Here is a 25,918-nt window from a genome sequence, read left to right on the forward strand (position 1 = left end):
ACTTTTTAAGACATCACCTTGGACATTTCATCTTTTGAAAATACAGATTACTTAAAGAAATAACTGAGCAATGATTCCAAAATGAACAGAAATTGTTGGCTATCACTAGATATTTTTTAAAAGACTCTAACCTTCAACTAGCTCCTTTTTTTATTCCATCCTGTGTTGTGTTTTATTGTTACATGCGTCTCTTTTCTTTTTAAATTGTATTTTCCTTTTATTGTGAAGCACTTCTAGCTGCAATCCTTGTACAAAAATAAATGTATTATTTGTATTTTCTTTTTACCCTGCTCTAAGAAAACTGTGGGTCTTGAATTGTTGTGAAACTCTTCAGCCATTTGTGTCTCTTCTATTTTCTTAACAATAGATGTGCAACTACATAACACAAGAATGTATCACTTTCTCTTAAGCATGTCATTTATCAGTTGATGTTAATTATTCAGCAGCATCATCATCAGTGTTAAAACACACTGATCCCTTGTGCACTTTGGAAACATTCACATTAAATCTTTGGTAAATCATTAACGAGCCATACGTTACAGAGCCTATAAGCCTTTACCAACATTAACTACAAGATAAACTTTTCAGCTCATGAAATGAGAACGTGAGGGTGTCAGAGGCCTCGATTTGAAGAACGACGCCGGCGTCAGCTGTGAAGTTTCTGTCGAGGACCCCATTAACATTCCACATGAGTGAGATCTGCAGTATCCTTCACGCTTCAGTTGCTGCCCATAATGCACATCATTGCACAAAAGTGGAGGGGGAAGAGACATCTTGTTTTCTTTTGTTCCGTTTCGGACATTCGATACAACGTCAGAATCGGAAATCACTTACTGGCATTTCCACTGACTGCATACCAAGATCGCACGGAGCTTTGAGAGCCTTTGGACGGGAGGCGAACCAGTAGGTGGTGATGGCGGCAAAAGCGCCAACACCCATGAGCGCGTTGGTTGGCAGTACACGCATGAGGTGGCGAACATCGTCCAGCTCGGGAATGCGCAGCTGTCTCAGGACATCCTGAGCCTGCATGACTTTTTCTGCACTGACCCTGCAGGGAAACAAAGACGGGAAACTTTTACTCTTAGCATTGCTGTATAATTCTACATTAGGTGGACTGCATGTTAATACTCTAAAATCTGCAGCTTTATCTTAATAAGTCAGACTACTCTGAGAAAGACTGTGAAAACTGTTATTTGAGTCCATATGAGGTCATGTGTTTTGTTGACCCTTGGTGATCACATGGCACAGATCCATGCGGCAGGTGCACCCTTGGTAAAATGCCCCTTTGTCTGTTCTGGACAGGTTTTTTAAGCGACATGCATAGAGGCCACATGGTTGGTGTAGTGGTTAGCGCTCTTGCCTTTGCAGCAAGAAGACCTGAGTTTGCGACCCGGTTGGAACAAGAGCCATTCTGCATGGAGTTTGCATGTTCTCCCTGTGTGTGTGTGGCTTTCTCTGGGTTCTCCAGCTTCCTCCCACAATCCAGAAACATGCAATATGGGGATTAGGTAAATTGGATACAAATTCTACTCTATGTGGCCCTGTGATGGACTGGAGATCTCTCCAGGGTATATCGCCCTCGAAATTTACTTAGTAATTTGTTTTTTATGGTTTCTTAGACACTGTTATAATATGTTTCTCTTTCTTACTGTGTAGGAATAAATGTTTTTACAATTTCAAACTTTGAAAACTGTTTGATCTCCGTTTTTGTGGATGTCATAGTCAGCTAAATCAAACAAATTCAATCCGAGTTTAAAAATGTTGAGTACTTTTTGCTTAGGTGTTTATATAGTTGGTGAAAAGAAGAAGAAAAATGTCATCAAAAAAAGGATATAAGACACTCTATATTGCACATTCTTATAGCCTCTGTATATACAATGTCCTGTGTTCCAATGTTGTCACTACGGACGTGTTTAAGGATGTGGTCATGTAGCAGCAGGATGTAGTAGTTTGTCAGTAAACAACTCCCCGTTTGGTCATTTCATGAGATCACACTCAAACAGAAGAGGAACCACAGTTTCCACATTTAGATTTACAGGAAATGTACTAATTATCTTTGTTCTCTTTGATGTTGACACAGTTAGAGTAAGAATTTGAAAATTGCATGAAGTAGAGCTGCATTGGTAAGACTATCAGTAGACTATTTTCTCAACAGACATTTTGCATAAAAATGTCAAATATGAATATAAAGTTCCTCCTTCAATCCTTTAGGACAAAGTGTTTGGACTTTTTGAGATGATCCACCACTTTATTTTAACCTGGATTTCAGTATTTGGCCTGTGGAGTTTCAACATCTATATTAACAGATATAAGAGTAAAGTGTTTCATGTGTCAAGTCGCTCTAGTCATGGTTGGATGTGGTCCAGCTAACCGAAGACAGTTTAGGATGTTTACACAACACAAACACACACGGATTTACAACTGTATCGTCACAGTTTACACTTCACATACAAGGCTGAACTACTTTATTAGACCACCTGTCGTAGAAATCAGAAATATTTGTCAAGTAACAAACTGAATTGACCTTTTTATACCCAAATGTGAGTCAGTCTCACTGGGCTTCTTCTCTGAGAAGTCAGACATGAATCAAACTAACTTTTCTGTTCGGGAATGTAAGTAAATAACTATAATTTGACATCTAAATCGAGAAATACTAATGTGCTTTACTATTTTTTCTGGGGTTTTTTTGGGTGGTGGTCTAATACATTTGTTAAGCATTGAATATTGATGCACCTTCAGCAGAGATTACAGCCTCCATCTCTTGGGGAATGAGTGAACACATAAACTCTGTCAGGTTGACACTGTCAGTGAACGTTTTTTTCCACAGATGTTCCATAAAGTTTAAATCAGGACTGTGACTTTGGCCACTTGAAGACAATCAGAGTTGTCCCTAAGTCACTCCTGCATTGTTTTGGCTGTGTGCTATAAGAGTTCACTTCAGTCCAGTCTGAGGTCCTGAGCGCTCTGAGCTAAGATTTCATAAATTATATCCAAGAATAAACACTTCTTCATTGCTGTGACAGATTTCTATCAGTTATATCTAGGTGAATGAAGCAAAGGAATGTATATACTGTATATATATCTAGATATATATGGAAAAGTCCCGACTTAGAATACAGGACAACTGAAAGGCAAAAAGACAATGACCCAAACAAAGTCTAGGCTGTGAATCCCTGTGGAGCTCAGCCAGCATCACCATCAGTAATATCCTTAATTAAGGCCCTTCATCCCTTATTGCTCAATGGCTTAGCATCTGGGTTCTTCCATTACAAAATTAAGGACACAGTGGTCTTGGGAACCTCCAGGTCAGGAGACAATGGCCTTGTACAGATCTGTGCTTCCACACAATCATAGAAACATCTCAAATATGACATGATAAAACACCTGAGTCAAATTTCAAGGTCCAAATAGTTGTGCCAATGTGATATTTCAGTTTTCAATTCAATTTTTATTTGTATAGCGCCAAATCACAACATACATTATCTCAAGGCACTGGACATATTAAGGCAGAAACCTTTACAACATCATAGAGAGAAGAGGAGGATCATCAGTGGAAAGAAAAAACTTCCTTTTAACAGGAAGAAGAAACAATGCTGACAGAGCCAGACTCAAAGATGTGCGGCCATCTATCTCGACAGGTTGGGGTGAAAGGAAAAATGGGGGACAGAGGAGAGGGAGGTGAGGTAGAGACAGAAGAAGGAGTTTTATAAATGTGTTCATATTAAAGTTATGGTTTTACTTTTTTATAGTCATTTCAGAATAAGGTAAGGTAAAAATGACCCTTAACACAGCACTGATAACACCTTTCCCCTCCAAGTGTGTTGGAGAAAATATGTAACATTCTGTTAGTAAGATAATATTATTAGTAATAATATTAGTCAAAGTTATAAGGTGAGCATCAAACCTGTCAAATAAAAAAAAGATTAAATTAAACATTGTTATTTTAAACGCCTTCATGTTGAAACAGTTGTAAAAACAAGCGTCTCAAAGACAAAGCATGTGTGTGTGACTGTTCAGCACTTCCACATGCCGTGTATAAAGGTAGATACATGTATGTGCTATTCTATTCAACAGCTGTGCACTTGGAAACAACGGCCCAGGAAGGAAACATGACTCCACGCATATTTTTCTCATCACAAGCCTCCAAGGAGATACAAGGACACAAGACTGAATGCTACACACACGTTTCTGAAGAGCACTGAAGGTTTGTGGGTCAGGATGTTTATGCAATGAGCTCAGTGTGTCGGAACTCCGGTCTTTTAAGCGTTAGATGTACTATCTGTCTCTAGTGTAGGATACTAAGACAGTCACATCGTGGTCAGAATTCAACCAAATGTCTCGCTTTTTTTAGTTTTGTCGCAGGGGCAAAAACTTAAAAAAATAAAAAATAAATAAACAGTAAACTATATCTAACTAAAAATGTGGTTTAATCACTCACTCACATTTAGTGTTTCCTTTTCTCATCTTCATTTGCTATCAGTCAGGAAGGTTCAACCTCCCCTGACCTCTAAATTGAAAGGTCTCTATAGGTAAAGAACAACCACCATGTTAATAATACATAATAATTGACTTCTCACCTACTTCTATTATTAATGTCGCACTCATGACACTTTTGACTGGTGCCAGCTGGGTCAGAGTGTAGTGTAGTGTAGTGTAGAAAAGCTGCCACACAAGCTGCTTAGAATTCACTGGTTTATAATTTAAACTTCATTCACAATAAATTGATTTTAAATGAGATTATTGTTAATCCTTTTAGTTTATTTGCATCAAGTGACACAGCAGCAGCAGGATTAGACAAAGTTCTTTGATTCAGTTACTCAATTCACCTTCAATGGGAAATGTATATACTGGATACATATATATATATGTATATATGTATATATATATATACATATATATGTATATATATATATATGTGTGTATATATAGAGAGAGAAAAAGGTGGAAAGCAATGAATTACATTTTCTTGCGTTACTGTTATTGAGTAGTTTTTTGTTTACTTTGTCTATTTGTAATTTAACTTTTTTGGAAATAATGTACTTTGCTACATTTTCAATAACATCCATTACTGAGTAAAAAAAAATGTCCTGAATTAAAAATAAATACATTCAGAATTGGAAACTTTGGCAGTGAATGATGAGGACAGATGAATTGGTGTTAATTAAGGTCCCTGATAGAAGAAGTTAAAGCATTTGTGACCTTTGACCCATTTTGTCTGACACATCATGTGTGTATATATTTTATTTTGTCAGCACTTTGATTTGTACATATTTGCCTTTAATTTAAAACAATTAATCTGAGATTTGTGTCCCCTTGACCCTTTTTCATGACACAAGAAAGAACTACAACCTTGTTAAAAAAAAGTAACTTTTACTCTGAGTACATTTTAAACAAGCTACTTTAACTTGAGTACATTTTTAGACCAGTACTTAAGTAAGAGTTTATTAAAATAGTGGTCCTTTTACTTGAGTAGAATATTTCAGTACTCTTTCTTGAGTATATAACTATATTTACACACATACATATACGTATGTATATATACATATATATGTATATATGTATATATATATACATATATACATATACATATATGCAACATGTCCACAATTTAGCCACTAGACCCAATTTTAGTAGACAGACTCTCAAAGACATTCTTAAAAAGCAGTGAAATGTGAGATGAATTACCAGTTATGTGTAAATACATAACACTACACTGAGAAACTGAGATAAGATAAATCTCTATACTCACAATTCCGGGGGGTGTGTGAGAAATATAGAATTAGTGTCCAAAGCTGCTGTGGTTTGTCTGAATGACCGCGTGCCTCGGTAGCTTCTATTAGCAGGACTCACACTGACCTCTGATAAACCTCCGAGGTTCTCACAACTATGAATAGCAGAAACACGCCCCCTTCAAACAGAAACACAGACGCAGACGACGCCGCCAGCCACACAGAGAGCCGTTCAACAAGCAGGTTTCTGCTGAAAACACTGAGCATTTCAGCCAAACGAAAACACAATACATGAAACAGTTCAAAATGAAGAGTTCAAAACAGAACAAATGGCTGCAAATGCAAATCTGATTTCATAGAGTCAATTTCATGGAGAAATACGTGCTGATCTGAGTGATTCAATGTCGCATGATTATTAATAATAGAATGACACATTATTGTGAAACTTCTGATAAATATTTCACAAAGGATTATGCTATTTACGATATTGCCGATATATTGGGAGTGCTTGGGCCGATACTCATGTTGCCATAGATATACACTTTCTTCACTCAGCAAAATAAACAAACACAAAACAGTTGTAGAGGAGTCAAGGAGGTAGCAGCTTATTTAGCCTGCTGTTGTAGTCATATAACGGCAGATTTGGTGTTATTGCTGATATACGATAATGAATTTTAAAGCCAATATCTGCCGATAACGACACCATGCCGATAATATCATGCACAGATGCTAATTACAGCTGTCTGTGAGCTTTGCACACGATTGTTATCTCGACAAATGCCCCAATTTTTTTATAGTGATGTTACACTAAATTGTATGAAAGGTTATCATTTTACAGTCAATCGTCCAAATCCACATCGTATTTCCACTGACGACGAGTGAAAAGTGCTAGAAAATACGTGGCTAAACTGTTTTATTGAAGATGTGGATTTACATATGTAATGAGTGACAAGCCTGGGAGTGAGTGGAGTTTAACCAGCTGTGAATATATTGTGTCATGTCGTGAAACAGAAACCTTGTCTTGCGCTGCTGACATGTGGTGGTGAGGGATGGTAGCTCAGTGGTAGAGGGAGTTGTCTTTCAACTCGAAGGTTGTGGGTTTGATTCTCGGCACGTTAGTCTACATGCCGATGTGTCCTTGGGCAATATACTTAATCCCACGTTGCTCCTGACGGCTGTGCCGGCAGCGGGTGAATGGCTATGAAACATGAATGATATGAAATGTAGGTATAAAAAGGTGCATTCAGTTTGTTATTTGCCAAATAAATAACAACAAAAAATATTATTATTGCTATAAAGATAATAGCTATTATTTATATTGATGCAAAAGCCTGATATAACCCAACAATAATCCTGCGATTGGACGAATAATATTAATAATTTTAAATATTAAATATTTAATATTTGACAAACTGTAGTATATTGTCATGGTTTTATTTAATAATTGAATTACAACCTGTTTACTCTGTGTTTTACAAAGGTCAGGAGGTATTTTTTGTATTATGAATTGCTGATTATTTTCTGTTATATTAAGTTTGTTACACAAATATTTGGAATCTGTATTGACTTTTTGAGTGAAAAAAAAACAAAAAAACAATGAGAGTGAAAACATGTTTAGCAGTTGCACTTTCACTGTGTCAGTCACATGCCACTGGTGTCATACTTAGTGGAGAGCGGTTAGAAGCATAAGGTCCTCCAACAACCCTCCACCACCACTAGCACCACCTCGACTCTCCATACTTGGCCTGGGAGGATGACAAGCCAATGGCAGAGCAAGCTCTCCGGTCACCCCACACCCCAGCACACGCAAGACAGTGGAAAAAAAAAAAAAGAGGGGGAAAGGGCAGCCGGTGCATTTGACACGTAACAAAGCATGATGATAAGTTGGCAGCAGCGTGCAGTGAGTGTGGCAACACACGACTGACAAACCACAGCCAGGAAGTTACGGTACATGAAGGCTAGTCTCTCACATTTGAGTTCCTCTCAGAAATGTTCTTCTTCCTCGTCCTCTAAAAACACAGAGCAGTGTGTGTGTGGCGCTGAGCTGATAATGGTGTGTGGAGCTCATTACCACCAGAGCATTAGCACACGGAGCCTTCAGACACAAACTCTAATCCAATTTTGTGCAGACGGATGTCTTTGATTTGCTGCTGCGAGAATTAACACCAATGAGTTTATTCAATATGGTGAGAGACTGCTTATTGATTCACCATTTCATTTAGCGTAACACTGACCAAACACTGTCTTGCCCCGGATGATTTAACTGTGGGAGTCTCAAACTCAAATGACCTCAGGGTCACTGAGTGTTTGGTCAGTAGGAGGACGGTCAAGTGAAAAAAAAGTCCAATTTTTTCAGAAAAAGTAATATATATTAAAAAATAATAATATTTACGATGACGTTTCACATAATTACAAAATAAAGGTGTTTTTTATATGGAACGTTAAATAGTTATAAACGTATACAGTATATATATGACTCTATTGATAAAACAAAAACATAAAGCAGAAAATAATGAGTTATAACTTGATATTAATTTGCAGTGTCTTCAGTAATTACAAAGCTGGAATAGTGACCTTTCCCCTGCAGGGATGTGTACACATACAGTATCAGCTAAAAAGACATCCCATCATGATTATCCCAACCAAACCAATATCAATTGTTAGATCATTAGGAACATACAGCAGGATACATGTATGTGTTTGGGAAAAATAATGCATTTTTAAAAAGATCATTATAAATCACGAGGAGAGATGTGACTTCCCATTGTGACACGACACGAATAAATCACTAGGACTGCATGTTGTAAGGTAGACAGGATTTTCATGTGAAATATTAATGTTTGCTCTCCACTCATGATTACACGATAATGGAAATTGACCATGATTCACTGCATCTTAGCCTAGTTCTCCTAATCTGGGTCAGACATAGGCTGGAAACAGAGCTTAAATAATGTGCAGGATTCTATTTCAATTATGCTGAAAAGGATGATCATTTATTTTTCTCCCCCCCCCCCCCCGAGTTTGGCACAGAATGTCTGTGAAGCAGTGCTCATGTGGTCAGGGCAGAATGTGAAAGGGTGTTTTCCCTCGAATCCAACATTCAAAGACAAGTCCAAACATGTAAAGAGTGATATAAATGTATCTGGTGTGACGTAATATGAAATGTGAGTCTAGCACCTTAACACCTACAGTGGTTACAAACCATTAGTCTTAGTTTACAAGATATAGATGATAAAAACTTTAATTCCATTTAGGAGAGGGATCGGGGTTTGAAATGAGAAACTGCTGTTGTGAGAATGAGAGGTTGTCAGGTGAAGATGAGATTTACTGCTTTTCTTTGTTAACTGACAACGTTTAGCTTTTTCAAGGATACGTGAAGGTTGAGTGAGACTTTTGTCATGAAATAAAAAGTACATTCAACTACATGGACATCTAACTTACATCAAAACAACAAATGTATTCTGTAACCAGACGATTTTGAGTGATACGCAACAAGACAAAAAGTTTCCGTCCTTTCGGACACCGTGGGCTCCTCGCTTCAAACAAAGATACACAAAAGCGTGTTGTCTTGCTCTCCAATTACCCGTGACCACTGCTGAGTCATTTGACCTGGAAATGAATGGCAAGTGTCTGTATCCTTTTCCACTGGAGACAAAAGCCAGACGCTGGGGTGTGTTGTGTTGTCCAGTGTAAGAGGAAACGGCGCTGAACAGGTTTCACGGCGCACGGCAAGTTTCGTGTAAATGGAAGAGTTTGTGTGGCAGTACGACCCTGTTAGAGTAATATGAATAAATAATGAAAACAACTGTTCTTTACAGCACATGTGTAATTCACTGCTCGAAAACATCCTTGTTGTTAATGTGTGTCTGTTACACATGCTGCTGCTGTCAAAAAAGAATAGAATTCCTCAAGATTGTCTACAACTTCCTCTTGTTGTCTTTTTAATTAACTTCTAAAAATGTGAAATTCATGTGTTATTGATTTATTGGATCCAGCGACCATGGCCTCACTGATAATTCACCAATACTGAAGGGATGGAATCCAAAAAGGGATGGTTCAATACATTCCAGTTTGACACCATTCCAGTTTTTGCGTAAGGAGGCACCGAGGTAGTTTTTCTTGGGATGAGTCAGATAAACGTACCTGAGGCAAGTTGTGAAAACATGAGCACGACATGCAGCAACAAGTCACTGGGAAGCGGCGGGTGCCGAAGCCTGTGCGGGTTCAACCCTGTCTGACCGCAGGTCCTGACCCCCATGATGAAACTGCACACTCTCAGTCACATGGTCACACAGTGACTGAGGGAGGGAGGATGGGATTTGTGAAGTGGAACAAAGGTCACGCACCCGTCAGACTGCTGCCAACACAGTAGCAGTGAACTAGAGCTGAAACAATTCATCGATTATTAATCGATTACTAAATTAATCCACAACTATTTTTTATAATCGATAATCGGTTTGAAGTTTTTTTCATGATTAAAACAAGATTTCTGATTGTTGAAGCTTCTTAAATGTGAATATTTTCTTCAACACCAATCAATATTTTTTTAAGGTTTTCTGATATTTTATGGACCAAACGATTAATCGAGAAAATAATTGACAGATTAATCGATTATGAAAATAATCGTTAGTTGCAGCTCTACAGTGAGCGTGACAGACGTACTGCAGGTCAAATAAAACTCTAAGTAAAATTACACTGAGACAAAACACTGTTTTACTTATTGTTTAAACTACTATCATTATTCACATTAAAGGAGCTGAAAAATCACAGAAACCGGTTTCAATTCTTTAGAAAACACTCAAACCGAATAATTGATTTTGAAAATAGTTGACGATTAATTTAGTAATGGATTAATAATCGATTCATCGAGGAATCGTTTCAGCCCTAAACTCCTTCTAGCATTATCTGCATTAGTCAGACTTTGAGAAATTCAGTTTAGTACAATTTCAGGTTAATGTTTGTTTATCGCTCTCAAACGTCACGTAAATGTACAGTACTGCGTGTGGTGTTATAACAAAAAACACAATAGATGAATGCTGTTCACTTCATTGTTTTGAATGTGGAAGAACGTGTGACCTCTGTGCTGGAAAAAACGAAATTCATTCTTTCCACGTTTCCTGCAAAAACCATGACTCAGTAGCCGTGTGAGCTATGTTTATAGCGTGCCAACATATACAGATGGTGTTTTTGTTTCACCCCTACACTGTGCACTTTCACTATCATAATGTTAAGGCAAAAAGTTTCAGCCTCAAATGTACTTTCAATTCCTTTTAATTTGTCAGTTCTACAAAGTCAAAGAATCAATAGCATGTCTGTTACACATTCAGTTGTGCAATATAGTTTTTTAACAGCATAAATGTCAGCGAAAAAAATGTACTGTTTTACGTCGGTGACTGCTTTTGCCTTAAGAAACTACTTAACAGACAAGAGGTCGACTCAGTAAAAGTACACCAGTGACTGAATGAGCTAAAAAAAAGGTCAACTTTCCTTTTCTAACAATCTGGCAAACATGTTGTCTCCATTACTGAATCATGTAGTAGAAACATTTGGTTTGTTTAGTCAAATCCTCAGTCAAAGCCACTCTGCTTCAGACCAAAGCAGAATGATGACAGGACGTCCATCTGCTCCCGAGTCACAAGACCACAAAGTGTCCCTCTGTTTGCACCAATGAAAGCTACTCCTGTACTCAAAGGCAAAAGACGAGTGTGTCGACAGAGTCAAATTGTTGCCATCCCATTGCTGTCAACCAACTGCCCATGTGACTGCACGCCGTGACCCAGACAGCATTTCCTTGTAGTTTTTTATATATATATATATATATATATATATATATTTCTCTTGACCTTAATATTGTTTAAATGGGCAGAAAACAGACAGAAGAACACCACACTAAACTTCAGCTACATTCCACAGATTCTTGTTGGAGAGGATGTTTGGAAAAGAGCGTCTTCAGTACCAAGCACAGCCGTGAACCGCTCCGCCTCACTCAAACACAGAATCTACTTTACTCCACCACCAACACTAACACACACATCAGGAGACGCGGCACTTCCTCAATCCAACAAAGAAGAAGAAGAAGACGAAGAAAGGCCTCTCCATGTGCTGACTGTGACTGTGACTGAGTGAACATATCCTGACGTTATACTAGAGCCTACAGCAGGACTGGATCGTCACACACAGCCAAAACAAACGCATCAACGGCAAACGAGCTGGCGCTGCAAACCAAACACACCCTGAAAACAAACGTAACAGAGGAAAACACAACATCCAACATCAACCTAACAGAACAATCTCCAGAGGCAGCACTAAGTGGAACTGCTTGAAATTAGAGACGATGAGACAGAGAACAAACCAATATGTCAGATGATATAGCCTGAGGGAGAAAGTATTTGAATAAAACTCAACATTTAACAGCCAACTGTCATGAGCCCTCAGAGTCAACTAACCTTTGCATGAATGTACACAGTTATGACAATAATGATGTTGTATCACGATACATTTACCGTATTAAAGTGGTGCTTAGTGTGGAATTCTAGTTGTAAGTGATGTCTTTGAGAAGTCTCCCTTAAACTTAATGCAGACAACAGTAGACTTACGTCTGACCAAACTCTTAATGCATGAACAGCAGTGGCGTGCACTGACATTTGGAAGGGCGGGGGCAAAGATCACCGGTGGAGCAGGCGCCACTAGTATATAATTTCTGTGTTTACCTGTACAGGGACATCATTTTCTATCATTGAGAGGAGCATTTTCTATACAGCAGAGAATATCGTTTCCTCTAAGGCAGGGGTGGGCAACTATTTTCCACAAGGGGCCACATGAGAAACAAAAAATAACGTTGAGGGCCGAGCCAAATTTGAATTCATTTTAATTTTAATTTGTATCACTTTCATCTGTCCAGGGCCCAAATGCCATTGCCACTAGACGTAACTCAAACAATCAACTTAGTTAGTTAGTTATTATACTGGCACTGAAACCAATGCAGAACACTGAATATGTCAATGAAAAACTACCAGTGTTTACAGTGTGTGACATTATAACTTGCTGACCCAGGTCACACACACACACACACACGGTCACACACACACACACACACATTCTTTGTGTGGACACTTATAGATATAATACATTTCCTAGTCCCTTACCTTTACCTTAACCATCACAACTGAAATGCCTAACCCTTACCACAAAATCAGGTCTTAATCCTGGGGGAAAAAAAACCCAAAACACTTTAAGTTGTGTGGAGCAGCCAAAATGTCCTCACAAAGATAGGTTTGTTTGACAATTGGTCCACACGTACACACACACACAAAGCACATGTTCGACATACATGACTTGGTTGACATTGCATTGACTTCCATTCATTTCCTGGAGACTTACTGCATTGACTTCCATTCATGTAGCCCAACCTAACCACAATTCAATTATTAACATATAAGCTTAAACAGTTGCTCAGAATCAGGTTTTGGTCTCCATGACGACTACTGGTCCCGATAATGTCAGTGTTTATGAGCCAGAGAGAGACAGAGAGAGAGAGAGAGAGAGGGGGAGAGAGAGAGAGATCGGTAGCGCCACATCTACTCTTGATGGTACAGTTACATTGTTCCTCTTTTTTCCCCTGATCGTCACCATCTTATCACGTGAACAAACATTAGCGACAGTTCTATGCGGAGATTAGACATTCAAACTTTAAAAACCAAAGCATCAGATCACACACACACACACACACACGCGGTGTCTTATCAGTGGAGAATGATGCTACGTGTCCATGTCTGATGTTATTTCCGATGACACTTTCATTACACACACACACGATACACGATACACGCGTGTTTCTCGTAGATATGGACGGACACAGAGTCATGAACGCACAGTTCACTGAAACACGCTGCTGATGTGACCACAGACAGAGATAAGGCGTGATAACAGACACCAAAAGTTAGGCTTTTGGGGCAATAAAGATGCAGGCGCTGTTTCTGCTCTGGTCTATTTTAAGGCATCAACACAAGCATGTATATATATATATATATATACAGTATTATAGGTGTGTGTGTATATATATATATATATGTATAAATAACTGCGTCATCCCATCCCAAAAACAAAAACAGCAGTGAACAGTGAACATTTTTTTTTTTAATGACACACGTTTCCACTGACCTGCGCAGCAACAGATCCTCACACTCGAGCCTGGTTGTTGAAGAAGAGGCAGCAGCCGAACAGAAGTGTCTTCTGTCTACGCACGATGTTGAGCTGCCGCAGCTCTCGGCCAATCACAGAGCCCGTTGATTGACTCGGAGTCTGAGAGACCTGCTGCCATTGGTCAGTACTGTGACGACATGGGCGGATGCACTGGATCAAATGAAACAAACACACGCAGCCTTTTAGACTGTACACGACGTGGCTTTAATGTTGTGTCTATAAAGTATGTTTGTTGTTGTTATTGTTGTTCTTCTTCTAAGGCGGAGGTCTCAAAGCTGTGGCCTGCGGCCCCCACTTTTATTCGCCCCGCCCCTTAATATCAAGTTCTATTGAGAAGTGGCCACAACCTCCTTCACCTGTAGCTGGGTTATAGACAGAAAATAATTCTAAATATGATTTTATAATAATAATAAAGTTGAATATGAGTCACACTTTTAAATGTATTTAATATTTATTGAAAACCAGGCATATAGTCAGTTAGCTTTATATTGACGTTACAAACTCCATGAATATGAACAGGTTACACACATGATGTTATATATCACCAACTGTCTGATGTTGTCTTCTTTCAGTAATGTATTTACAAGTTAGGATAACTTTATTTTAGAGCTGATGTCTTTCTTTGTTGCATGTATGCTGTTAATTATGAAAATAGACCAATTTATGTGTGGTGAAGAAGAATATTTCAGTCAGTCTGTGAGTCCTTTATATACTGTGGATCAGAGGTGTCAAACCTGTGGCCACACTTGATTTAATTTGCCCCGCCCCTTAATATCAGGTTATAATGAGAAGTGGCAAACACAACCTCCTTCACCTGTAGCTAAGTTATAGACAGCATATAATACTAAATATGATTTTTAGCTATTGTCATGAGCACAAACTACCTGGGGGCCAATGAGTGTCCAGTCATGAGAAAAAAAAAAGTTAAATTACTAGGAAATCATCTTAAAATGATATCACAATATTCCTTATTTAACCTTAGGTAATGTTATTATAAAAATATTGCTCACTGTTCATGACAACAGCTAACAATCATATTTAATATTATATCCTGTCTATAATCTAGCTGCAGGTGAAGGAGTTCATGGCCACTTCTCATTATAACTTCATATTAAAGGGTGGGCCAAATACAATTAATACACAGGTTTGAGACCTCTGAGCTAGATTACAGACAGAATATACTAATTATGATTGTTAGCTATTGTCCTGAACAGTGAGCAATATTTCTATTATAATAATAATAATAATAATACCTAAAGTTGTATCACACGTTTAAATGTGTTTAATATAAAATGACACATATATGAGCATGATTAGTGTTTTTATTAAAGTTGTTCATATGTTATTATTTGATTTTGTATTTCAATTTGCATCATAAATATGTTTTCTTTTGTGAACTGCATGTGTATCGTTCCATTTCTCAACAGCTTTAGTTTTTAATTCTGTAAAATACCATCATCAATATGGGTCACACGGTGTTCTAGTGGTTAGCACTCTCGCCTTGCAGCGAGAAGACCCGGGTTCGAGCCCCGGTTGGAACAAGGGCCTTTCTGCATGGAGTTTGCATGTTCTCCCCGTGTGTGCGTGGGTTCTCTCCGGCTTCCTCCCACAGTCCAAAAACATGCAATGTGGGGATAGGTAAATTGGACACTCCAAATTGACCATAGGAGTGAGTGTGAGAGTGAATGGTTGTTTGTCTGTATCTGTGTGTGGCCCTGCGATGGACTGGCGAACTGTCCAGGGTGTACCCCGCCTATCGCCCGATGTAGCTGAGATTGGCACAGCACCCCCCGCGACCCTCTGGCAGAGGATAAAGCGGTAGATGATGACTGACTGACCATCATCATGATGTGATATTGTGTTTAATTTTGTCAGCACTTTTTTGTGTCTCCTTGTCATGATTTTGATGATGATTCTAGTTGAACTTGTTTCCCCCCTCATGACCAGACTGGACACTCACTGGCCCCCAGTTGGTTTGAGTTTGAGTTTGTGCCCCTGACCATGAAGTCACACCACTGCCATCCTCTGGAGTTATTCAGTCCTGTCAATCCTAAGAAAGTTGAACAGCCACTTTGTATAGTTCTATTCCACCACACTCAAGCCTGTCACCCTGCTCTTTCTCAGTACGTGCTGTACTGTCTCATCTGTCTTTTGAAAGTTTCCCCATGATGATACAGATTTCCTTTTAAGTCACTGCGGCTGATTCTTAATCTGATGGTGGCCTAAAGTTGCTGCCACTCATCCATAATTTCCTTCCACACTGTACTTTTCCTTTCTCATTTGAAACGCTTTATTTTGCTTTCTTTCTACTTTCCCAACAGCTTGTTTGGTAAGTTTATCTACTTGTTCATTACCCACTTTACCTCTGCAACCTCTGGAACAGGGGTCGCCAACCTTTTAGAGACTGAGAGCTACCTGAAGGGTAAAAAATAATATGGAGGGCTACCATATTAACATTTTATCCAATTTACCGTATGATGAATATTATGTATTCAGTTGCATACACATTCATTCCAGTGCTTACTCAATGATATTTTACGGCGTGATCATATGGATACATATTATCCTATGAAAACAAAACATGCACGATTGTTGTTTTATTTAACCGTCTCTCTCTGTCAGTCTTTCACACACAATCACACATATTCTGTCTCAGGCAGGCCAAATCTTCGTCAGCCATTAAAACTGTGCAGGCACCTGGTTGTCCTGGTTGCCCATCTGTCTACACCCAAATATAATTAATCTACAGCCACAAATGATATTTGACCCATAACATGAAGATGGCATCATGTAATAAGTTTTATATATAGATATAAAATAACTTGTTTGTTTGCATTCATGGAATTTAAGAACTACAAAAAAGGTTTTTACCTGTTACCAAAGGAAAACACCAAAAGGCTTATTTTGAAATAAACCACAGAAATCTCGAGATATTCGAGTCCTTTCATTATGTGTGGAAATTTGATTAAATAAAAAGTGACCCACTTTGAAATAAACGAGGCAGTGTTTATGAACTCATACGTAAGAAAAGCTGTGTTGTGTGCAAGGTTATTGGGATTTTTCATCAGTTTTAGTTTTATCTAGTTTTGACTTTTTAGTTAGTTTGAATTAGTTTTTAGAGCAGGTTTGCTCATTTTTGTAAATGCTCAGTTTTAGTTCAGTTTTTATTAGTTTTAGTGTTTGTTTTAGTTTTTTGTAATATGGCGTATGCAAGATGCAAAAAGGTCATAATAAGTATTGTGTGTCTTAAAAACCCAACAAAAGATGCCATTTTAAAAACGTACAAGGACAAATGAACCACCATCTCTAAATCAAATATAACAGTCTACAAGAAATTAAAATTGTGCGTCATAACGCTTAGGTTGGATGCAGTTAGTGTGAAAGGTAAAAATCAAATAGGCAATAGACCAAAGACACACGTGAGCATAGATAATAATAAATAAAATCACATTGTTCATGAGCCAGGAGTCTCAGGAGCTCAATCTCATCAATAAACCCCAATAAAAAACGGGAGGTTTGATTCACTTAGATGAACCAACTCAACCCAATTAACTACATAATAAATGTAATGTTTAACCTGCATGTCTCACATTGTAAACAAAAACGAATTGAAAACATTTCATTATGAATGAAAATACAACCTTTCAAAATTGTAGGCAGAGAAAAAGTAAATACACGTCATATGGTTCATATGACGTGGGTTAGGGTTAATGAAATGTTTTCAATTTCTTTTCGTTTACAATGTGAGACACCTCTTAAAGGCTGAAATAAATTTACAAGCACATGTTCGCTACAATTTTAGTTTGTTTTGTAAACGTTTATCTTTTTTTTAAACTCTAGTTTTCCATTTTTACTTCTACTTGTTTTTTCAATTTTAGTTTTTGTGATTTCATTAGTTTTCTTTAACGTACTAATCTTCTTTGTATGTGGATGCAAAGATGGAGCAGACGCCAAGTGTGTTCGTTCCTCATGTAACTCTTCTTGTAAGTGCTGGGAATAGCTTTCCATATTTCTAACACTAGTTTGTCAGGTTTGGAGAGGTTTTCAAATGTAGACAAAGGATGTGACGCATATTTTTAGTTGACAAAACACATTAATTTATTGCCTTGAACTCTGAATAAGAGGTGTTTGCTTTGAAATAAAAACAATAATAATATTTGTCAAAGTTTTAGGGAGCCACAGCAGAGGGCCTGAGGAGCCACAGGTTGAAGACCCCTGCACTATACCAATGTGAGCTGGAGTCCACAACAAGTCCACTACAATTCCTTTGCTTATTACTTGTGAATGTGTTTTATAACTGCAGTTACATTAATTAGGTTCCACTCTTAACAAAGAGGGCCAGGTTTTAGAGAGCCAGGGTGTAAAGGTAGGTCACCCTGAATACTTTAACACTTTAACTCCTTTTTATTTGTACTTTACAAACTGCATACACACTTCCTGTATTTTCTGGATTTGTTCCAATGAAGTGGTTGGGAAATAATTATACTGTATGGCAGAGATGGAAGGAGTCCTGAAATATTACTCAAGTAAAAGTACCACTATTTTGATAAAATTTTACTTTATTTTTATATATTGTTTTTTATTTTACTCAAGTTAAAGTAAAAAAGGTATAGCTTCTTTAAAATGTGTTTAAAAGTTAGTTACTTTTATAACAAGGTTGGGTTCCTTCTTGTGTTGTGCAAAAATGTCAAGGAGACACAAAAAAGTGCTGACAAAGTAAAACATAAAAAAACACACATTTTTTTTTAAATGACTTTGAAAGGTATAAGTACACAGAAAACCTACTCAATTACAGTAAAGTGAATAAATGTAAGTCATTACTTCCCCTCTGCTGTGCTCATTATGGCGTCACTAAAACAACAAATCTAATGGTGGCCTAAGACTGTTGCACACTATAAGGACTTTGACTTTTTGAAAGACTTGTTAAGTCTACTTTTATTTTGTGAAGAATGTGGTTGTCATTGACTCAAGGTTCAAGCAGTATAATGCACGGTTTAGTTGAAATTATCATGATTGTGCCTTGTTTTATTTTTTCTATTGAGGAGGTTTTATATCTAAAAACTATGATGTAAGACGTTTATAAGCCAAAAATTATAAAATGTGTGACATAAATAGTGTATTTTCTTTATGCAGTGGTTAACAGATTTATTAAACCACCTGTCATAAAAACGAGAAAACAAAAGTATTTTAGAAAGCTTTCACAAACATGCTATTGTTATTTATTTGGCAAATAACAAACTGAATTCACTTTTTTATACCCAGATTTGATCTGGCTCATGGGCTTCTTCTCTGAGAAGTCAGAAGAAATTAATCAAGTACAACATTCAACCACTAAAACTAACTTTTCTGTTTAGGAATGCAAGTAAATAACTATAATTTGACATCTTAATCAAGAAATAAGAATGCTTTTTTACTATTTCTGCTGTGTTTTTGTAAAACAGTGAATTTGAAAATTCATGGATAACAATAATAATCATATTTTAGCTTTAGAAATATCATTTTGGTTAAAGAGCTTCTACAAACTGGTGCATTAACCATTACAGAAACACAAACAATGCTGTGGCATAAGCGTTACTGATACTGAATCCTGGCTCTAATGACGACAGTTTTCAGTCATAAACCCATAATATTACTGGTATATATAGATGTTGCTCACTATAGAATCATATTTATGTGCACAAATGTTACCTGTAATGTAACAGAACAGTTTGGAGAGTTATATTTATATAATAAATTGTCTTTTCTTTTTTCGTCTTGTTGTGTCTTCAATCAAACGACTGCAGTTTCCATAATACACCACAGGAGGGAGCAGTTTTCACTTTTTTCCCTGTGTTTTACTTACTAAAAATCTTCAGAACCTGTCAGTTTGGGGCAGTAAATGCTAGTTAGTGGTAAAACGTTGACTTTATTTGTCATAGCAAAGTGTTTGTCATCAATGAGGTACTGCAATAATCAATAATCTTTAGTGATATGAATTCAAAACCTGTCCTTTATAGGTTTTATTTTTGAAAAACCCTAATATTTTAATGTACTCTGTTTGTTTGGTTTTTTTTGTTTTGTTTTTTGCCTGTATCTACTGAACCATGGAGACTGAACTCAGATTATTTCCACGAGGGCTCTTTGGGGACCGTGTGAACTGCTGCAGTTCAGGCTGAGGGTGGCGCACCAAGCCAAAGGATTGTGTCGGGGACCCACAGAGGTCGCCACGGGTCACAGCGCAGCGCTTGACAACACACGATCCACGCAGAGTGCTGATACACGTGAAGCTGCTGTCACTAATTAGGCTGCGTGGCAGGAGGTTTGTCTGTGTTTCTCGCGTACAGATGTTACACATGGCACCGCTGGAGATCTGAAACAAAAAGCAGACAGTGCATCTCATGGATTTGAATGGATTGAATTCTTATTGAAGTTTAAGACAATAAATTAAAAATATAGGGATGATTTCACTTGTTTATTTTTGATTATAGAGAACGTTTCGTGTGTCAAAAATGACAAAACTGAGAGTAAAGTGGATTATTGTCTTTGTTGTGTTCAGGTGCTGTGGAAAACAACAAACACACAGTTACAGTATCTATGCCACATCACTGCAGTCCACATACTGTAGTTCTCCACACTGATTTTAAATGATTATTTTTCATATGGTGTTATTTATTTTCATTTTTCTCCCTCACTCGTTTTGTCCAGTCTCATCCTGCCATAAGATCACATTTCCTACCACTGGATGAGGCATAAAACATAATACAATGACCAAAATGGTGTCATATTATTATATTTAATGTCATACAGACATGCAGTCTCTGTCTAATTCAGAATTTCAAGCAGTTAATGTCAGTTTTTATACAAATATATGTTTGAAAAAATCTATTGTGCAGCTGTCAAACTCTCAAACACCATTGAATTGGAATAAAATAAGACACGATGAGGTAAAAATATAGATAAGAAGTGATTTTCTTTTTTCTTTTTTTTAAATAGACACATATTAACCATTTGGTCACCACATCGGATAGATGTCACACAATGGATGAATACACGTCACATTAAAGTGGCGCAATAAATGTGACCAACAAATATCCTGACGCATCATTTTGGTTTCGTTGTGACGCAACACGCGGCGCTACAAAAATCTGTCAGCAAAAACTTCCAGTGTTTAATTCAGTTATTTCTTAAATCTCTGTATAGTTAAAAGTAGAGACACATAAAAAGTGTTAAACAGTGCACAGTGAAGTAATTGGATTTTATGCCCCCGTCCCTCTCGCTCGCGCTTTTCTCTCCATGGTGCTCTCAACACTCTCCAAACGCTTTAGATGTCTTTTTTTTAAATCAACCTCAGCTGCTTTTTATTCTTCGACATTACCCGCGGGATCAAATATATCCAAGCACATTGAACGTTCTGAGATTAAAACGTTCTCAGTGAAATAATAATAAAAAAAGAGTCGGAGCAAAGTGTTTGGCGCATGAGAGCCGTTTGAATCTGTGAGACGGAGCGCACACAATCAATCTGTTGTTAACCTTGCTGTGAAAATATGTTTGAAGAAAACAGCCAATTGTTGTATGAAATGTATTCAAGTATAAAATAATGCCCTTTGTTTGGGGGGGAAAAACTTGAGCAATGTGAGGGTACAAAAGTCCCCTGTGGCATTTACCAGCAGCCTTTGTGCAGTTTGCGCTTTGGCGTCTCCACTTGGCGCATTACCCAGGCCCCTTTAAACGCGATTGTTTCTTTCTTTCTAATGACATTTACCGGATCAAAACATGCTGTTAATTCGATCAGAAAGCTTCACCCTTCATAACAATGGCAGTATAATTTCTTCCAAAGTTTGTTAAGTTGACCGAAATTAGGCAAATGAATAGGGGTCTCCAGGCTATCCATCTTGCAGGTGACGGGGAATAATGCGCGTTCACACCAGCTGCATTCTTCTTTATTTCTCCCTTTCTTTCACAGCATTATTAAAATTTAGGCCAATGAAACTATTCATTCGAGTGAATAGACATTTTCTTATAGGATAATAGGATACAAATTGAGCCTCTCCAAAGAGTCTCCAGTGGTGGGTAACCCTCGTGTGCCAGAGGCTGCTGGAGACGCTGGCCTTGACGCAGGCGACGCTCGTGTGCCAGGGCTAATCACACACCTGCCTAGGAGTCCAACAAAATAAAGAAAGTAAACAAAAAGCTTGCCATCTCTCATAAAAGATGGACGTGTCACCAAGTCGTGTGAGAAACGCCGAGAACAAACGGGGGGACTCTGTCTCCAAAAGATCTCCCCTGAACTTGGCGGAACAGCCTATTAAAGGCTTACTTAATTACTCTAATGACACTGGACAGGCCTTAAACCTCGGACCGGGCTTGGATGAGAGTTAAGATCGCTTGCTGGGATTTGTAAACAGGCGATCGTGTGAGAAACGCGAGTTGGAAGAAGGAGGGTTTCTTTTTCGCCGGCTTTGTTTTCAGTGCGCACAGTGCGCCCCGCCGGATCAGGCGATCCCAACGCCCAGTTCTTGTCTCCCGCTTTGGTTCTTACTATGCAAATAATATTCCAAAAGTAATCACGTGTCTTTTGAACAGCCACGTGGATTAACAAAGCAGGTTTGCCCCCCTGCTAGCCCATGGCTTTAGATTTTTACTATTTCTTTAACTGATCCTAAATGCACACATTTATCCAAAGCATGGCTATAATCCCATGGAATAATTTACACCATGAATGCCAGAGTCCCTTGGAGGATCCCTTTATAAGGACTAGTTTTCCACTCAAACTCCAGTCTGCTCCATCTCATGTCAGAGCAACACATCGCTGCACCTTGAAGCTAAACTCATTTTTTAAAACGTTTTGGAGAAATTCGTCCATGGCATCGAAGATGAAAGACAGAAAGGTAATGCGCTCAGCATACGCGCTGCGTTTGGAGGAATGAAATATTTGCAACATGACGGTTTTTTAAAACATGTTTAAGTTGAAAATTTGGATTTTGTACTTTACACTGTAACAGAAAAAATATCGGACTACTGTTTGAAGTAATTTTTACGCTAGTGGAACAGAGCTTTATTTTGCACCTGCTTGTGGCGCGCGTTAATGCGCGCAATTCATTTGAAATAACCAGTCTGGCATTTAAGCAATATCTGGTGACAGTAAAGTGGTTAACTATGTTACAATGTGTTAAATTTGATCAATGATATGTTAACTTTGATGACTGGGAACTCACATTTATACAAACTGTCCGGAGCGCAGGTGTCCGCTGCGCGCTCTGGAGCAACACAGCGCGCGGCGCGCAAAACTGTTCTAAGATGCACGGACGTTTCCCCGTGTTTTTTCCCCCGCTGCCTAATTCAGTTAACTTTGTTTTCAGCTGATACGATATCTGGTGCTCATGTTGTACATCTCCCTGTTTTACAGAGAACTCCAATTTCTCACAAAGTCATTGAGAAACGGAGACGGGACCGTATTAACCGCTGCCTTAATGAACTGGGAAAAACGGTGCCAATGGCACTGGCAAAACAGGTAATGGATATGTGTAATATTCATGAACATAATTTATTATTAGTCTACTATAAAAGTATTGACAATTTTTAAAGAATGGCCCGTGTTGTGTATGATTTATTAACAGTTCTGCGCATAGTTATTATTATTGTTAAACATTTGTTTAATTTTTCAATGTTCTGTTATTAATTTTATCTGTGAAATCTTTTTTTTCCAGAATTCTGGAAAACTGGAGAAGGCTGAGATCTTAGAAATGACAGTGCAGTATCTGCGAGCTCTGCACTCAGCGGATTTCCCCCGTGGGAGAGAAAAAGGTCAGTAAACCTTTTACGCAGCCCCTTTACGCATCAAATCACCGACGTTCAAATGTAATGTTGGTTACAGATAAATCGCTTATTATGTGTATGTTTGTGAAATTTAGTTAATTTTAGTTTGCTTTAGTTTGTTATATTAGTTTCCACTTTTACGCACCGTGTTTGGAAATGGATAGAGTATCAACCGCTGCTGCGTTGGTTATTTCCAGGTGAACTTCTGGCTGAGTTTGCCAACTACTTCCATTACGGATACCACGAGTGTATGAAGAACCTGGTGCACTACTTGACCACAGAGGACAGAGCTGAAACCAAAGACATCAAGTACGCACGGATCCTCGCCTTCTTACAGTCAAAGTCCCGTGTGATCACCGAGCCGGTGTTCGGCTCGTTGCCAGAACCATCTGAATACCTCGGCCAGTTGCACTCGTCTCCGGAGCACCAGAGCCACAGTCCATCTGACTCCGTGTACCAGCAGAGTCCACCGGGACACTTCTCCTGGCACAGCTCGGCACGCAGCCCGGGCATCTCGTACCCAACCGTGCCACTCTCTGCGCACACACAACAGCACGGTGGATATTTGTCACCGGTGCAGGGACTCGATCACCACTATTTCAACTTCATCGGGCACACGCACGCAAACACGTTTAGTTTGCACAGTGCGCAACACGCCATGTAAATCATTTTTGCTCTCTTGTCTTATTATTTTATTTATATACATGTGAATGATGGAAACTGCTTCTGTAAATACTGTGAATAAATATTTCTGACTAAAATTCTGCTAATTTTGTCACAATTCTTTAGTGGTTAATGGCAGTCTGAGTCTCGTAAAAGTCTCCAAAGACAAACAAAGACACACAACACTGATTCATAATACAGTCTAAGTGCAAATACATTTTCAATCATAGGCGAATTATGGCTGATCGATTTTGTTGAATGAAAATAGATAATAGAAAACAAGGTGCCAAGATCTTATATCCTACAGTTTATATAGAGCCAGAGGCACTGCTGAAAATGATATGGACCAAAGAGCTTTTGTTCAGTCTGGTCCACAAACCTGTTTAAAGGCTGAACTGCTTAGGGTTTAACGGGTGACACAGCAGGTTCCAGGGGGCAGACATGAGCCTGGCTCCACTGAGCCACTTAAACAAACCCCACACTTAACAAAACCATTGATGAACCCCACACCCCTTTTTATTATTTACATTTATTTAAAAAAATAATAATAATAATAATTTAAGTAGCTGATAGATGAAAATAACCTCTTTAGTATTAACAGGAGTAGAATAATATGTTCATTTGTGAGTAGATTTTAGAAGTTCTAGGATCTCAGTTAGAGAAAAACACTACAATAGAATGAAAGTCAAGCAAAGTTTTAATATTTCCATGTATCAAGATATAGAAAGATATACATATATATATATCTTTCATATATAAGACTTTCATTATATATATCTAAATATATATATATATAAATATAAATATATATATATATATATATATATATATATATATATATACGTTTATTGTGACCACTTTTTTTTCATTATTATTATTATTAATTTTGTCCAACACATATGGGACAGATACAACTGGAATATATAAGTCAGGTATCAATTACAGGAAGTAAAAGAAAAAAAGATAAATCCTATATTTCACATGTTTATATTGTTGTTATTGCTTTATCTTACCTCCCGCCCACTTCCTATTCACTCCACCCTACTGCAAAAAATATCAACATACCCAACATAAGTTGTCATGATTCTAAAAGCCATGTTAAAACCTTAAATTAGATAAGAGGTTTTCACATGTGCCTTAATAAACTGACTAGTTTGATTTTTCTTCAGGTAAACGTCAAACTCAGAGAGCAACGTTGAATTAAACTCATAGATCTCTGAGAAAAATAAAATGCTCTTGAGCTTTTGAAACTTTTTTTCCCCTCTCTTTTTGTGAAGAAAAGCCATATTGAGCTCAGTTAAAGTCTCTTTGCCACCGACAGAATAAGGAATTACGCGTATCAAAAGAAAACAGTTTTTGGCAAGCTTGTGTCTCTTATATGTGATCTCAATAAATGCATTAACGTGCTCTCAGAAAACCTCCTTTCTTTAAGTGAGTTGTATAGAGTTGCATTGAAGAAAGAGGTAAAAAGAGAAAGAGGGGGAGAGAAAATCCTTGTTATTTTCTTTTTTAAAAAAACCAAGGAGCTC

The 25,918-nt window shown here is 37.9% G+C and overlaps 2 protein-coding genes across 4 annotated transcripts in view; one reads left to right on the forward strand and one right to left on the reverse strand.

Moving 5' to 3' along the window:
- The window catches only part of acsl1a (acyl-CoA synthetase long chain family member 1a), a 24,539-nt gene extending 10,494 nt beyond the window's left edge, over positions 1-14,045 (reverse strand). For 2 of the 3 annotated variants that reach the window (XM_058640348.1, XM_058640346.1), the window contains exons 1-2: positions 13,890-14,045; positions 835-1,048 (exon numbers count right to left, since the gene is read on the reverse strand). In XM_058640348.1, the coding sequence (XP_058496331.1) occupies positions 835-1,029 (195 nt within the window). In that variant the 5' untranslated portion in view covers positions 1,030-1,048; positions 13,890-14,045. Of the gene's footprint in view, positions 1-834; positions 1,049-5,749; positions 5,856-13,889 lie in introns of those variants that run through there. The other variant, XM_058640349.1, reaches the window with a different exon arrangement.
- An 8,629-nt stretch (positions 14,046-22,674) lies between these two features.
- helt (helt bHLH transcription factor) lies at positions 22,675-24,487 on the forward strand. Its single transcript, XM_058641197.1, has 4 exons — positions 22,675-22,798; positions 23,317-23,421; positions 23,618-23,714; positions 23,924-24,487. The coding sequence occupies exons 1-4, from the start codon at positions 22,772-22,774 to the stop codon at positions 24,388-24,390; spliced, it is 696 nt and encodes a 231-aa protein (XP_058497180.1). The 5' UTR covers positions 22,675-22,771; the 3' UTR covers positions 24,391-24,487.
- Positions 24,488-25,918: the final 1,431 nt, after the last annotated feature.

The sequence above is a fragment of the Solea solea genome, chromosome 10 (genome assembly GCF_958295425.1).
Source record: "Solea solea chromosome 10, fSolSol10.1, whole genome shotgun sequence".
Taxonomy (NCBI): Eukaryota; Metazoa; Chordata; class Actinopteri; order Pleuronectiformes; family Soleidae; genus Solea; species Solea solea.